The sequence below is a fragment of the Balaenoptera musculus genome, chromosome 8, assembly GCF_009873245.2.
Source record: "Balaenoptera musculus isolate JJ_BM4_2016_0621 chromosome 8, mBalMus1.pri.v3, whole genome shotgun sequence".
Lineage (NCBI taxonomy): Eukaryota > Metazoa > Chordata > Mammalia > Artiodactyla > Balaenopteridae > Balaenoptera > Balaenoptera musculus.
In genome coordinates this window covers 103526156-103539993 of record NC_045792.1, presented here as the reverse complement: position 1 = coordinate 103539993, position 13838 = coordinate 103526156, and the positions used below count along the sequence as shown (strand labels likewise).

General features: G+C 57.4%; 3 protein-coding genes across 7 annotated transcripts; 2 read left to right on the top strand and 1 right to left on the bottom strand.

Moving 5' to 3' along the window:
- The first annotated feature begins 538 nt into the window (after window positions 1-538).
- FOSL1 (FOS like 1, AP-1 transcription factor subunit) lies at window positions 539-6920 on the top strand. 2 transcript variants are annotated; one of them, XM_036860506.1, is made up of 5 exons: window positions 591-885; window positions 1226-1995; window positions 2709-2906; window positions 4837-4944; window positions 5395-6920. In XM_036860506.1, the coding sequence occupies exons 3-5, from the start codon at window positions 2766-2768 to the stop codon at window positions 5812-5814; spliced, it is 669 nt and encodes a 222-aa protein (XP_036716401.1). In that variant the 5' UTR covers window positions 591-885; window positions 1226-1995; window positions 2709-2765; the 3' UTR covers window positions 5815-6920. The 2 variants fall into 2 exon arrangements, with proteins under 2 accessions (XP_036716400.1, XP_036716401.1); XM_036860505.1 differs by lacking the exon at window positions 1226-1995 and having other exon boundaries at window positions 539-885; window positions 5395-6469.
- Window positions 6921-7070: 150 nt separating this feature from the next.
- CCDC85B (coiled-coil domain containing 85B) lies at window positions 7071-8527 on the bottom strand. The gene has a single exon (XM_036860507.1). It carries the CDS (start codon window positions 7916-7918, stop codon window positions 7310-7312), a length of 609 nt encoding a protein of 202 aa, XP_036716402.1. The 5' UTR covers window positions 7919-8527; the 3' UTR covers window positions 7071-7309.
- Window positions 8528-9966: 1439 nt separating this feature from the next.
- LOC118899193 (FGF1 intracellular binding protein) lies at window positions 9967-13700 on the top strand. 4 transcript variants are annotated; one of them, XM_036860500.1, is made up of 10 exons: window positions 9967-10233; window positions 10360-10558; window positions 10760-10886; window positions 11391-11491; window positions 12002-12156; window positions 12478-12586; window positions 12664-12727; window positions 12977-13063; window positions 13151-13248; window positions 13579-13700. In XM_036860500.1, exons 1-10 carry the CDS (start codon window positions 10074-10076, stop codon window positions 13646-13648), a joined length of 1170 nt encoding a protein of 389 aa, XP_036716395.1. In that variant the 5' UTR covers window positions 9967-10073; the 3' UTR covers window positions 13649-13700. The 4 variants fall into 4 exon arrangements, with proteins under 4 accessions (XP_036716395.1, XP_036716397.1, XP_036716396.1 ...); XM_036860502.1 differs by having other exon boundaries at window positions 9968-10158; XM_036860501.1 differs by having other exon boundaries at window positions 9968-10233; window positions 12002-12135.
- Window positions 13701-13838: the final 138 nt, after the last annotated feature.

The window sequence follows — 13838 nt, the reverse complement described above, 5'->3', positions numbered from 1 at the left end:
CCATTTTGGTAACCCTGGTTTATCATTTATTTACTTTTTAGTATACCTGAACCTGAAAACAATGCCAGTGAATGGGCCTCACGCCATGACTTGGATGGTAGTAGCACGATTCCTGGCATGAAATAATGGCAGTAGCACGGTCCCTGGCAGTAAATGATGATGATGATAATAATTACATCAATCACATTTATAATCCGATTTACAGTTTCCAGACCCCTTTCACATTCTTCATTCCAACTTCCCACGCGTGGCAAGCTCGCTATGTGATTATTTCGTCCCATTTTACGGATGCAAACACTGAGGCCAGACCAAGCAGTGAGAGGCTCTGGAGTCTGGCGGCGGGGGTCTAGGTCTGCGCTTGGGGCCTGGGCGGGGCTGGGTGGGGCGGGGCGCCCGGCTGCTCTCAGGTGTGTTTGTCCGCAGGGGAATCCTTCGCTCCACTTGGGCGCGGCGAGGAAATTGCACCATGTATGGGCAGCTACGTCAGAGGGGGCGGACCCGCCGCTGTCTCTGGGGGCCGCCAAGTCCGCCCCTTTTGCCCAACAAAAGTCGGCTACTGGACCGTAGGAGGCGATGAAAAGTTCAGGGCGGACTGACAAAAGGCAGTGCGTCTGGAGAGGTGGAGCCCAGAGTTGTCCAGAGCCTCTGCGATACGCCCGCTCTCCCCTCCCACCCCCAGTGGAAGTGGTTCAGCCCTAGGACTTCTCATTCATAAAAAGAAAAGACTCCGCTAGGAGCGAGTGAGTCAGAACCGAAGCCGCCGACGCGGACCCCACAAAGCAGCCAGCCCAGGGCATGTTCCGAGACTACGGGGAACCCGGGCCGAGCTCCGGGGCCGGCGGTGCGTACGGCGGCCCGGCGCATCCCCCGGCGACAGGCCAGCAGGTGAGAGGAACCCGACGCCTGGGATCGCCAGGTGGACGGAGCCTGGGACTGTGCGGGCCGCTCCCGCACACTCGGGGACTGGGACCGGGAACAAGGAGCAGGGAATGGGTCTCGGAGCAGTGGCAGCGTATTCTGCCCATTCTCCGCTGTCTAAGGGCACTGTCTCCCCCACAACCCAGCGGAAGGGGCGCGGCGGGCGGAGCAAACATCTGCGAACATCCCCTCTCGCGCTCGTACCCCTTCCCGTCTCTATCTGCTGTCTATCTGTCCCTTCGTCTCCGTTACCTTCTTTCCTTCTTCCTGTTCACCGGTAATTTCTTTGTCCCATCTGCGTCGGAAGGGGACCCCTTAGTCCGGGATTAGTCCTAGCCCCGACAGGATCAGAGAGGGTCTGATCCATCTCGGACTCACTTTCCGAGGTCCGGAGTCTGAGCCGCGGCCGCCGAGATGTCCCTACGCACGGGATCCACCGCCAGGCTAGCCCCGACAGACTGCGAATCCTCGGCAGTCTGTGATCATCCGTGTGCCTGACCGTTTGTTTGTCCCTCCCCACCCCGTCGCCAAGTCCTCATCCCCATCTCGGTGCAGTGGAGCCTGGTGGGCTCCGGGAGACTGGCCCTTGACCCTTTTACGGGTTGGGGCCGGTGGAAACCGCGGGGTGCCGGAAGTGCGCGAGGTCCTGCAGCGGGCAACTCCCGCGCCCCCGACTCTCGGCCCCGAACGGCGCCCGCTGCGGGCTGGAGGGGGGGACCCGGGAGGCTGCAGGTGCCCATTTCCGGTCGAGGGGCCGTGAGCACGTGTCGCTAGGGGAGGGAAGAAGCGGCGTCCGTTCCGCCGAGTCACGGCGGCCGAGTCACGGTGGCTGACTCACCCGGAGCGCCCCTCCCTTCCTGGCCCGGAGCGTCCCGGGCCCGGACAACCTCGGGAGCGGGAGATGCTGCCGGCGGCACCTCGGCCCGGAACTGGGGTCACTGGGTCACTGTGCCCGCAGCGCTGAGCCGGGGACACTGCTGTCCAGACTTGCCTGGGCTTGAACCCAGTTCTCCTCCGGAACACTGAGCCCCCATCTCAACCCATTCCTCACGTTTCTGGCTGAAAGTATCATGACAGGTAATACCTGGAGCGCATACTGTGCAGCCTTGCATTGTGATGGGCAGTTTCCACCTCATTTACTTTACCTCACAGAATCCAAGACCCCACTGATTTAAAAACCCACCATTATTTTGTGCCACTAATTTTTTTAAAGAAGTTGCCAATTCAACTATGATTTCAGAGCTACTGAAGGGAACTTGTGAGCATCAGTGAAATACTGTAATCCTCACCTATGACAATATTAAAAACAAGGAAACGGAGGCACACTGAAGTTACATAATTCGCCCTGACAGCCAGTAAATGGCTGAGGTAAGATTAGAACTGGGCTAGCTTGAACCCAGAGCAGTGGCTCTTGCCCACCATGGCCCCTGTGTGTTGGGCACCTGCCAGTTACCAGGCTCTGTCACACACACATTCTCTCACCTGATTCTCACAGTCACCCTCGAAGTTAGGGGCTGTCATTATCCTCTTTATGTAGATGGGGCTCAGACAGGGTGCAAAAGCGGGTAAGAAGAACCTGGCTGCCTGGGTCCAAACCCCACTTCCCACTTATTGGCTGTGTGTCTAGGGACAACTGTTTTCCTGTCGGAAAATGAAGATACTGTTGTGCAAATTATATGAGTCAGTATTTGTAAAGTGGTTGGGACAGCACCTGGAATTCACACTTTATTACTGGAAGCCCCTCAATCCACAGAGACCTTATCCCTGGCCCGCCATGTCTTATCCCTCAGAAGTTCCACCTCGTGCCAAGCATCAACACTGTGAGTGGCAGCCAGGAGCTCCAGTGGATGGTTCAGCCTCACTTCCTGGGACCCAGCAGCTACCCCAGGCCTCTGGCCTACCCCCAGTACAGTCCCCCACAGCCCCGGCCAGGAGTCATCCGGGCCCTGGGCCCAACTCCAGCAGTGCGTCGCCGGCCCTGTGAACAGGTAAGAAGCAGTGGCGTTTGCACGGGTTCTTGTGTCCACAGGGGTGCTGAGGTGCAGAGCATAGGCTCTTGCCCAGAAGGAGAACACAGGCTTAGAAGGGGCATGGGGAGAACAGACCCACTGGTGACTACTGGCCAAGACAGAAAGTGATGAGATCCCCTGGGGAGACCCAGAGGGCAAAAGCAGTCACTTCTGGATCAAGGAAGGCTTCCTGCAGGCCTAGAAGGATGGGTAGGATTTGAATAGAGAGAAAGATGTAAGAAAAGACATTCCAGGAAGAGGAGATGGCAGGAGCAGGAACGGAGGTAGCAGTGAGAACATGTAAGGTGTATGTGTGGAAAGTTGTGTGGACAGTAGAGGGTCTCCAGCTGCTGACAGGTATGGAGAGGGCGGGCTTATGCTGTCTATGTTGCTGGGAAGAGAACAGAAAGAGGAGGGTTCCCTTCAGCTACTCTCTGAGGCTCTGTTTCTCTATCTCATTTAATCCTCACGAAAACCCTCTTATTATGAACTCTGGTTTTCCCCATTTTACAGCCAAGGAAATGAAGGCACAGAGAGGTAGTCACTTGCCCAAGATCACACAAGTAGTGAGTAATGAGACAGGTCTGTCCAATTCTAAAGTCAGATCGTAACCACTAATCCACACTGTCTCACTAGGAGGTTAAGAGAAGGCTTGAAGCTTAGAGAGCTGGGAACTCTTACCTCCCAAACCAGGGTTCTTAGCAGCACACTGCTAATAAAGTCTGTGCCAAAATAAATGAATAAGAGCTAGAGGGTCTTTAGGGAGTGGTTCCTCTTTCCTCTCTCTGGGGCATTTTGGTATCTGAGACTATAGTGGGTGAGGTCTGCACTTTAAAGAGCTTGCTCTGACAGCAGGGTAGAGGATGGGGAGGACGTCAGGATCCTAAGAAAGATGTGCGATTGGCCAGGGGTGACTTCCCCAGAAACAGAATGGCTGGCTTTTGTGACCAACTGGAAGGGGACCATGGTGTAAGCCCCAGAGGCAGGCTCCTGGACTTCCTTCAGCCATGATCCTGGGTACTCCTAGACTGGGGCTGTGAGCTGTGAGTGGGGTCCTTTCGGGGGAGGTGGTCTCCATCAGCTGGCCTCTTTCTCAATGTCAAATAGAGTGAGTGGATTTTAATTTCTGCTCTGGAACCACAAACAAGTTATTCGTCTTCTCTTGGCTTCAATTCCTTACACGAAAAGTTGGGTTAAGAATCTGTGTAAACAGAGGTAGAGAACAAACGTATGGACACCAAGGGGGGAAAGCGGCGGGGTGGGGGGCATGTGGGGTGGGATGAACTGGGAGATTGGGATTGACATATATACACTAATATGTATAAAATAGATAACTAATAAGAACCTGCTGTATAAAAAATAAATAAAATAAAATTTAAATGATTAAAAGAAAAAAGGAATCTGTGTAAAGCTCTTAGCTGGCACATAGTAGATTCCCGATGAACAACTACTTAGCAACTCCCATTAGCCCCTCTTGGTGTTTACAGCCCCTGGGGAAGAGGAGACCTGGTTATCAAGATACTGAAAAGAATGAGGTTCCTATTAAAAAGAGTGGCCTGGTCCCAGAGGCTCAGGGGAGGAAAGGCCACTTATAGCTGCGGAATGAAAGAAGTCTTCCAGGAACGGCTGGGGTCCGGTAGGGGATCTTAGCTGAGTCCTGGGAGAGGAAGAGGGTTAAGGTTTGTAGAAGGACGGGAAGGGCATTCCGAGAGAAATCATAGGAGGCAAAAGCTGGGTGCGAGGAGGAAATATGACTCATCCAAGCTTGCTAAAGCGGGGAACCGGTCGGGGTGCGGAGGTCCCAAAACGCAGGCTGAGGGCGCCCCTGCGCTGCCATGCCCTCCGCCAGGCTCCTATCACTGGGCCAGCAGCACAGAGTCCACCTCACTGCTCTCTCTACCCTCCCCAGATCAGCCCCGAGGAGGAGGAACGCCGTCGAGTGAGGCGCGAGAGGAACAAGCTAGCCGCGGCCAAGTGCAGGAACCGGAGGAAAGAACTGACCGACTTCCTGCAGGCGGTGAGCACCGGCGAGTGCGGAGGGTGCCCAGGTCCCGGCCCACCCAACCCCAGAAGGTCCCGAGTTCCCAAGAGCCCGCGGGGCCGCAGGGGGCGCCGGTATATGAAGTCCCCTCCCCCCCACCCGGCTCCCTGTCGGAGGCGCACTCCGACGAGGAAAAAGTGATTAAAAATTAATTGCAGCACGTCTCACTCTGAACAGAGAAGAGCTGAAGCTGGGACCAACAATGTCCTTCGAAGATGCCCCCCCGAGCCTGATGGGAGTCGTGCCCATTTTCTCCCATCGACTCATGGGAGTTGTAGTCCAGACTTGCTGGAGACGCCCCACTCCCCCCGCGCCCTCGCCACCACCCCCCACTTTCCGCGGCCCAACCTCCCAATCACTACCACCGCGGGAGGCTCCGCGGTATTCAGCCCTCATCCTCTTGACTCCTCTCCTGATCGTCCACAGGAGACCGACAAACTGGAGGACGAGAAATCCGGGCTGCAGCGAGAGATTGAGGAGCTGCAGAAACAGAAGGAGCGCCTGGAGCTGGTGCTGGAAGCCCACCGCCCCATCTGCAAAATCCCAGAAGGGGCCAAGGAGAGCGAAACCAGCGGCACAGGCAGTACCAGTGGCACCAGCAGCCCACCAGCCCCCTCCCGCTCTGTGCCTTGTATCTCCCTTTCCCCAGGGCCTGTGCTTGAACCCGAAGCATTGCACACTCCCACGCTCATGACCACACCCTCCCTGACTCCTTTCACCCCCAGTCTAGTCTTCACCTACCCCAGCACACCGGAGCCCTGTGCCTCAGCCCACCGCAGGAGTAGCAGCAGCAGTGGGGACCCCTCTTCTGACCCCCTTGGCTCCCCAACCCTCCTGGCCTTATGAGGCACTCCAGCCCCCACTCCCTGCGGGTGCCACCCTCACCAATATTTCCCTGCCCATTGGTCCAGCTGGCCTGGACCATATCTCATGTCCAACCCCAGCAGATTCTTCTCCATCCCTCCAGATGAGACTGGGCATATTTTGCTTCCTGGTAGTGACAGCTTGGGGCTACCAAAGCTGCCCACTGTTTCTCTAGAGCTGGCCTCTCTAGCACAGTTTGCACTAAGTCAGAGACAAAATGGTTCCTGTTTGTTGGAGAAAATTCCGGGCAGCTCCCAAGGGACTTTGTAGATTCTCAGAGGTCCTCTGGAGCCCTAAACCCCTGCAGATCACCCCTATAGTCATCATCACCCTCTTCCTGTGATTCACCCAATCCTACCCCTGACAGGAGGTGATGCTCTACCCGCCGAGAACACTAACTCACCCAGCCCCACTGCCAGCAGCACCAGGTTATTGAACCAGGACACTCTGCCAGCCCCTCCTAAATGGAACAGCTCAGGAGGGTGCCAGAGGTTTCTGTGATGAGCTGACCTGCAGCCCCCAGCTCTGAGAAGTCTTTAGCTCCAAGCCTCCACAGCGTGGGCAGCTGCTATTTATTTTCCTAAAGAGAGTATTTTTATACAAACCTGCCAAAATGGAATAAAAGCCTTGCAAGCTCTAGCCTGCTCTCATTGGACCCAGAGGCTAAAGGGAGAAGATTTGGAGCCAGAAGCCCTAGGCTCCCATTTCAGCTCCACCAATTCACTACATGACCTTGGACAAATTATTTGATATTTCCGGACCTTGATTTTCTTATCTGACAAGTGAGGCTACGTCTGTTCTGCCTCATCTCCAAGACTGAGAGGAGGAACAGAAGTGCTGTGAGGTGCCAAGCCAAGAGGATTACCATCCTCCTCCTGGTGGGGGCCCACAGCGCTCCCACAGGAGGGCACTGTTATGCCCCTTCCAGCCTCCCGGGAGGAGGCTGAGTGGGTTTCAGGCCCCCAACACCTGCTTCCTGCCCCATTGTCTTGGACAGGAAGGAGCCGGGAAGGGAGCTGGAGACACTTCAGGGGCTGGATTACGGCCTGTCCTGGGGCCTGATGGGGGGAGCCAGTGGCTTACCACGGTCCCACATCCCGCCCCAGGATGGAAGTAATGGGGGAGTCAGCCACCTTAGTTCTGCAGTCCCTCCAGATGGGAATGGTACCCAGTCTCAACGTCCCCGCCCTCGTCCCCACGCCGGCGAGTCCCAAACAGACGCTGCCCCAGCCATGGGCTCTGCTTCCGCCTCAGTTTATTAGCCTCCACCCAGCCCCCAGCAAGTCCCTCCGCTCCAGCCTCCAGTCCCCCTCCTGCCCCGCCAGCGAGCGCCAGGGGCCCTCCTCAGTGTTAGGGTTTCTAAGTCCATGCCAGCGGCCCCTCGTGCGCAGCGGGGGCGGCGGCCGGGTGCCGAGGTCCACCGCAATCTCCGCGCGGGAGGAGCAATCCGGGCGGGCGTCGGCGCGAAGCTGTGCCCTCAATCATCTGGGGAGCAGGCCAGGGGCAACTGATCGGGGCTGCCCACGCTGCCGGTACTGGAGCTTCCATCGCCCAGGTCACGGGGACCGCAGGGGGGCAAGGCCAGCTCGGGTGTCGGCCCAGCGCCAGAGCCCCCCGAGCCGCCGGTACCGCCGCGGGGGCCCCACTCCTCGCCCAGCGCCAGGCAGAGCTCCTTAAGAGCCAGGTTCTCCCGCAGCAGCTCCTCTTGGCGGCCTTCCAGCTCGGCCAGCTTCTGCCAACAACCGCCTAGATCCTCGCGCACGGCTCGGGATGCTTGGGTCCCGAAGAGCTGCCACTGGCGAGCGGCTCGCCGCCCGCGCTGGCGCTCCGAGTCCAGGAAGCAGCAGAGGTCGCGCAGCTCGCGGTTCTCGGCCTGTAGGCGCCGGTTGAGCTGCTTGAGCTCGCGGATCTCGCCCAGGTGACCCTGTAGCTGCCGATTCACCTCCTGCATGAGGCGGCCGCGCTGCACCAGAGCCGCCAGGCGCGCCGCCTCCTCCCGCCGCAGGCGCCGCACCAGCTCCTCCTTGCCCAGAGCCGCCATCTCCTCATCCGTCAGCTCCTCCAGGCCGCCCGTCTCGGCCTCCATGGCTGCTCAAGCCTCTGGAGCATCGCCTGCCCGCCGCCGCGGCCCAGGAGCCCCCAGACGAGCTCCTCGCCGCTGGGGCTCAGGCATCCGCTCCGCGGACAGGCTGTGGTCGAGCTAGCTTAGACTGCAGCAGCCGCGCGGGGGTGGGCACGCGGCGGGGCGCGCGCCGGGGCGGCGCCGCATGACGTCTAGGAAGAACAGCCAGTCCGAGCCAGCTCCCTCGGAAGGGGGCGGGGCCTAGGAGCCGGGAGCGAGACCCTTCCCCGCCCACTCTGGACCGCGGAGTCCCCGACCCTCGCGGACACTCGGTATCCGCGTCACCGACCTCCGCGGCAGTCAACCGCAAACCAGAAGCTTCGTACCTTCCAATTCCAAACCTCCTCAAGCTCGAGCTCCCTCTGAGAACCAAGATTCGGGGGTCGGCCCCCGACTTTCCTGCCCACCCCCGGACGAAATCCAGACGGATCTCCTTTCCTTCCTTCCTAGCTTTGCTCGAACTCAAGAGTCTCGGCTCACTGAGCATCGCTCCCAGTCCACGGAAACATAAGTCCAAACGTCCTGGCTCACCATCAGTCTATTCTCCCTCTCACGGACCGTGTCCTGCCCAGTGGGAGGGGCATACAAGGGATTCTTTTGTTCAATAAACTATTATTGTATGTAAGGATTATGCAGAAACAAACGATCAATATCCTTATACTGTCCTTAAAGAGATCGTAATCTGGCAGAGGAGACAAGCTGCGTTAAACAAAAAGCAAATGGAAGAAGAGCACATTTTGAGGGACCACCCCCTACCTGCAAAAGGTTTCCCAAAAGAGGTGATATCCGAAGGGCCCTGAAAGATGCATAGGACTTTGGCAAGTAATGAGAGAGCTATTTCAAGGAGAGGGAATAGCATGATGAAAATCGCTGGGGTCTGAAAGAGCCTCGCTGCTTTAGAAACAGTGAGAGTAGCTTGTTTTTTGGGTTTTTTGTTTATTTGTTTGTTTTGGAAAGGCAGGTGCTTAGAGAAAGTGGTAAGAGAGGAAGGGAGGTAACAAAGGTAGTCAGAAGCCAGATTTTTAAGAGTTTTCAATACCAGGCTGGAGCATTTACACAGGCCAGTAAGAATTTAAGCAGGAGAGTAACATTTTTAAATACGCATTTTTTAAAAAGGTTGTTTGGACGGCCATGTGTGGGATGGACCACAGGGAGGGGATGTAGGCAGGGAGATTACTAAGAACACTGTGTCAATGGGCAAGGAGAGCTATGCAGAAGGAGTGGGCTGGGACAGTGCCAGTGGGGGTGGAGAGGACAGAACAGATACTAGAAATATTCAGGAGGCAAATCGGCAGAACTGAATGTAGGGAGAGAGGAGTCTGGGAGAAAGCCCAGGTTTCTGGTATGAGAACCGCGTGGATGGTGGGGCTGTCACCGAGATAGGAACGCAGGAAAGAAACAGATCCGGGAGACCCACAGGTCTGTCTGGCTTTTGAAGGTCCTGTGGGGGACAGAGTGGAGTCACACATAGGTGGCCGTCTGGATGTGGACTTCCAGACAGAACTCTAAGCTGCAGAATAAGAGAGGTCATTAGTGTGTGTGTGGGGGGGAGGGGTGGTTAAAACCATGGGAACAGGTGCCCCATGTTCAAGAGAGGGGCTCGTCTGCAGGATGGACTGAGGGGCTCCCACCCAGCAAGGGCCCTTGAGGACGAGCCAGACACCTTTTTTTCAGAGAAAAGACTTAGGATAGAGCCCAGTGGAGCCCCTAAATTTAGGATACAGGTCAAAGTAGGGAGGCCCCGAAAAGGGCAGAGAAAAACCAGGAGGATGTGAGGGTAGAGGTTGCCGGGATAGGGCAAACTGGCCGGAGACCTTGACTCTGGACGCCCTCCAGCTAACCTGGCCGGGGTGAGGGTGGGATGGGGTGGGGACTGAGAGCCTGAGATTCTCCCTCCCGCTGGGAGGAGGGAGGGGCTACTCCACTGCCTCCGCCTCCGCCTCTTTCCTCGCCGCTCCTGCCCCGACTCGCTCTGTCCCGGAAGTAGTCCTTTTCTGGCTCCGGGTGCCGGGAGCCGAATGTCTGTGCTCCCGGAAGTGGCCCGGCGGCGGCGCGCCGGGCCCGGGCAGTGCTTGCTCCTGCTGGGGGGCTGCGGTAGCGCCCGGGTCCGGGCGTCGCCATGACCAGCGAGCTGGACATCTTCGTGGGGAACACGACCCTCATCGACGAGGACGTGTATCGCCTCTGGCTGGACGGTTATTCGGGTCTGTGGGGGACCGTCTGTGGGTGCCGGTTTGGCGGAGCTGTTGTTTTGGATGGGAGAGCGGGCAGAGCCAGGAGTACGCATCCTATAGGGCAGTGGGCAGAGACCTGGGAGTACCGAATACCTAGGGGTCGGGGCTGGAATCCCTGAAGGGCCTCTGCGGTCGGCGGGGCGGGGCCTGATGCTAGCGCTCACTTCCCAGTGAGCGACGCGGTGGCCCTGAGGGTGCGCTCGGGAATCCTGGAGCAGACTGGCGCCACAGCAGCGGTGCTGCAGAGCGACACCATGGACCACTACCGTACTTTCCAAATGCTCGAGCGCCTGCTACACGCCCCGCCCAAGCTGCTGCACCAGCTCATCTTTCAGATCCCGCCCTCTCGACAGGCGCTGCTCATCGAGAGGTGCTCACTTGGCGGGATGGTGGGGACGCCAACCAGTCTGGCCAGATACCCATTTTGCAGGCTGAAAATGAGGCCCAGGGAGGGACGGGGCTTATCTAGGCCGGGAGAAATTTGAGAGCAGAAGGGGCCAAACCCAGGTCCTGCCAGTTCTCCTTTCCCCTCTTTTATGGAAAGTCAGTAGTGTCCCCTGACTCCTCACAGGTACTATGCCTTTGACGAGGCCTTTGTGCGGGAGGTGCTGGGCAAGAAGCTGTCCAAGGGCACCAAGAAAGACCTGGATGACATCAGCACCAAAACAGGCATCACCCTCAAGAGCTGCCGGAGACAGGTGGACACCACACTCGTCTGCAGCCCAGCCCTTCACACCATCCCTTTGGTCACTGCCCCACCTCCAGGCTCCTCCAGCACCTCGGTGGCAGTGGCTTCATATCCACTCTGCTCCCTTTTTGTCCCTTCCAAGCCATCCCCTACTCTTCAGCCAGAGTGACCTCTCAGAAGCCCAGATCTGACCTTAGCTTTCCTGGGGCTTAGCCAGGAGGGTCAGTTTCAGCACAAATTAGTGACGAACTAGAGAACATGATGCTAAAATGGGGGTGAATTTATTGATAAGAGTGAGTAAACATGTATCCAAGGCAAGATGGCAGAAGCTGGTGAACACTTGTTGAATTGATAACGGGTATTAATAATTAATAGTTTGTTGAAGGAATAACAAATGCTCCATCAGTGTCTGTTGACTGGATAGGTGGGTAGGTGATAGAGGGACGTTCACTAAACAGCTTATTGGGTGAGCAACCTCTGACCAGTCCTCCCTCCTCCTCTAACTGCCCTGCAGTTTGACAACTTTAAGCGAGTCTTCAAGGTGGTGGAGGAAATGCGGGGCTCCCTGGTCGATAACATCCAGCAACACTTCCTCCTGTCCGACCGGCTGGCCAGGTGAGGGGCCAGGTGAGGGGCTAGGTGAGGAGCCAGCTGCCTCCCCCTCCTGCACACTCCTTCCTTGCCCCCTGAGGCTGGTCCATATTCCCCACCCCAACCCGCTTGACCTCCTGGCTGGGCTGGGGGGATGGTTATCCCACTCCTGGTCTGTACTTTGGATCAGACTGGCCTGGGTTTGAATCCCAGCCTGGCCATTCACCAACTGGGCTATTGTGAGGTGCCACATGGAAAGCCCATGATGGCACAGCCCCTGGGGCTTAGTATGTACTCAGTGAATGGTAGCTGTTACCCTGTGGTCTCCCATTGTGTCCCTTAGGAGACCTGGGCTGAAACCTTCTCTTTGCCCAGATGAGGAGGCCCAGAGAAAAGTGACTTGAAACACACATCACACAGTGAGTTAGGGTAGAGAGAGGCCAGAACTCGGATGCCCAGCCAGTGTTGCAGGTGGGAGCTGCTTGCTAAGAAGGAATTTCAAGCCCTGATGGGCCCACTCTCCCCTCCCTGCAGAGACTATGCAGCCATCGTCTTCTTTGCCAACAATCGCTTTGAGACAGGGAAGAAAAAACTGCAGTATCTGAGCTTTGGGGACTTTGCCTTCTGTGCTGAGCTCATGATCCAGAACTGGACCCTTGGAGCCGTCGGTGAGGCCCCCACTGACCCAGGTGCCTGGACACCTCCTCACCTTCTCAGGGCCTGGCTTCCCCCCAGCGGTTTCTCCTGCAGGCCCCCGTTGCCAGCATCCTTTCTTCTTCGGGGCCCCTCCCCGACCACTTCTGCTCACACTCCAGTGTTCCCACCCACACGTCTGCAGACAAAGGGCCCCCGGCTTCCCTGTGGCTTGGGGCCAGTCACTCCGCCTCCCTCACACTCCACTTGCTCTTTTGTCTCATGGGGCGCAATGAGGTGGTGGGGGAGGAAGGCTCGGGATGTCACAGGAGGGGTTTTTATCTCCCACCCCAACTCCCTTCATGGACCTCACTCAGACCCCCAGGCGGATGACATGGACATGGACTTAGACAAGGAGTTTCTCCAGGACTTGAAGGAGCTCAAGGTGCTTGTTGCTGACAAGGACCTTCTGGACCTGCACAAGAGGTGACCCTTGGGGTCTGTGGGGCGGGGCCTGAAGTGGGGGCCCAGGCGACTCTGGGCTTGACCCTGTCTCCCTGCAGCCTGGTGTGCACTGCCCTCCGGGGAAAGCTCGGGGTCTTCTCTGAGATGGAAGCCAACTTCAAGGTCTGTGGCCCAATCCAGCCTCTGTCCCATTGGCATCGTCAGCCTCCAGAGCACTGTCCCCTCCGGGCAACTCTGCTCATGCCTGAGATTGACCGGCAGGTGGCGCTGCTGCTCCCTCTGCCTGCCTGTGAGCGGGGAGCCAGCTCTTAAACAATGGGGAGTTATTTGATTGAGGGAGGTGGATAGATTTGGGCTCAGCCCCCAGCCTCTTGGGCAGAAGGCAGAACTCCCAGGCTCCCTGCCCCACAGAACCTGTCCCGGGGGCTGGTGAATGTGGCCGCCAAGCTGACCCACAATAAGGATGTCAGAGACCTGTTTGTGGACCTTGTGGAGAAGGTGAGCTGTCCTGCCCGCTGCCGTCTGATCCCCATCCTGGCCTGTCCCTGGGCTGTACCAGTGCTAGATGTTACCTTGGGCCCACAGTTCGTGGAACCCTGCCGCTCCGATCACTGGCCGTTGAATGATGTGCGACTCTTCCTGAATCAGTATTCGGCATCGGTCCACTCCCTGGATGGCTTCCGGTGAGACACCCCAGGCCTCCTCACTCTGCCGGCCTCCTGGGGCCTAGCCCTCCTGCAGACTCAGAGTTCCCTGTTCTGTCACCCTGGAGGTGGAAGTCTCTGTCGACTAGAGGCTCAGCTCCACCTCTTGGAAGCTGTGACCCCGACTTTGGACAGGTTCCTTAACCTCTCCTTTCCTCAGTTCCCTCATACATAAGCTGGGGGTGATAAGGATCATAGGAATATTGTGAGGATTAAACGAGTGAAGGTGTAGAGAGCACTTAGAGCAGTGTCATGACACGATGGGGATACAGTAAACATCAGCCAATACCGTTACTGTTATCATTGCAGGCACCAGGCCCTCTGGGACCGCTACATGGGCACCCTCCGTGGCTGCCTCCTGCGTCTCTGTCATGACTGAGGCCCCCTCCCCCTGCCCTGCCCACATTGACAATAAAGTTGCCATGACTTTGGAGGAGGCTGTGAGTGGGTACACATATGGGTCTGCGTGTGGGAGTGTGTGCAGGTTGCACGCGTGTGTCTCTGAGTGTCACAGTGTCTAAGGATGTATGTGTCCGTTGGCCCCGCAGGGACTAGGACATGTCAGAGAA

Excerpts from the sequence above, each read along its gene's own strand:
- FOSL1 (XM_036860505.1), top strand. The coding sequence starts at position 796 with ATGTTCCGAGACTACGGGGAACCCGGGCCGAGCTCCGGGGCCGGCGGT. Across the intron at positions 886-2,708 it reads CCCCGGCGACAGGCCAGCAG|AAGTTCCACCTCGTGCCAAG; the intron begins GTGAGAGGAACC and ends CTTATCCCTCAG. Across the intron at positions 2,907-4,836 it reads GTCGCCGGCCCTGTGAACAG|ATCAGCCCCGAGGAGGAGGA; the intron begins GTAAGAAGCAGT and ends TACCCTCCCCAG.
- CCDC85B (XM_036860507.1), bottom strand. The coding sequence starts at position 7,918 with ATGGAGGCCGAGACGGGCGGCCTGGAGGAGCTGACGGATGAGGAGATG.
- LOC118899193 (XM_036860500.1), top strand. The coding sequence starts at position 10,074 with ATGACCAGCGAGCTGGACATCTTCGTGGGGAACACGACCCTCATCGAC. Across the intron at positions 10,887-11,390 it reads TCAAGAGCTGCCGGAGACAG|TTTGACAACTTTAAGCGAGT; the intron begins GTGGACACCACA and ends ACTGCCCTGCAG. Across the intron at positions 13,064-13,150 it reads TTGTGGACCTTGTGGAGAAG|TTCGTGGAACCCTGCCGCTC; the intron begins GTGAGCTGTCCT and ends TTGGGCCCACAG.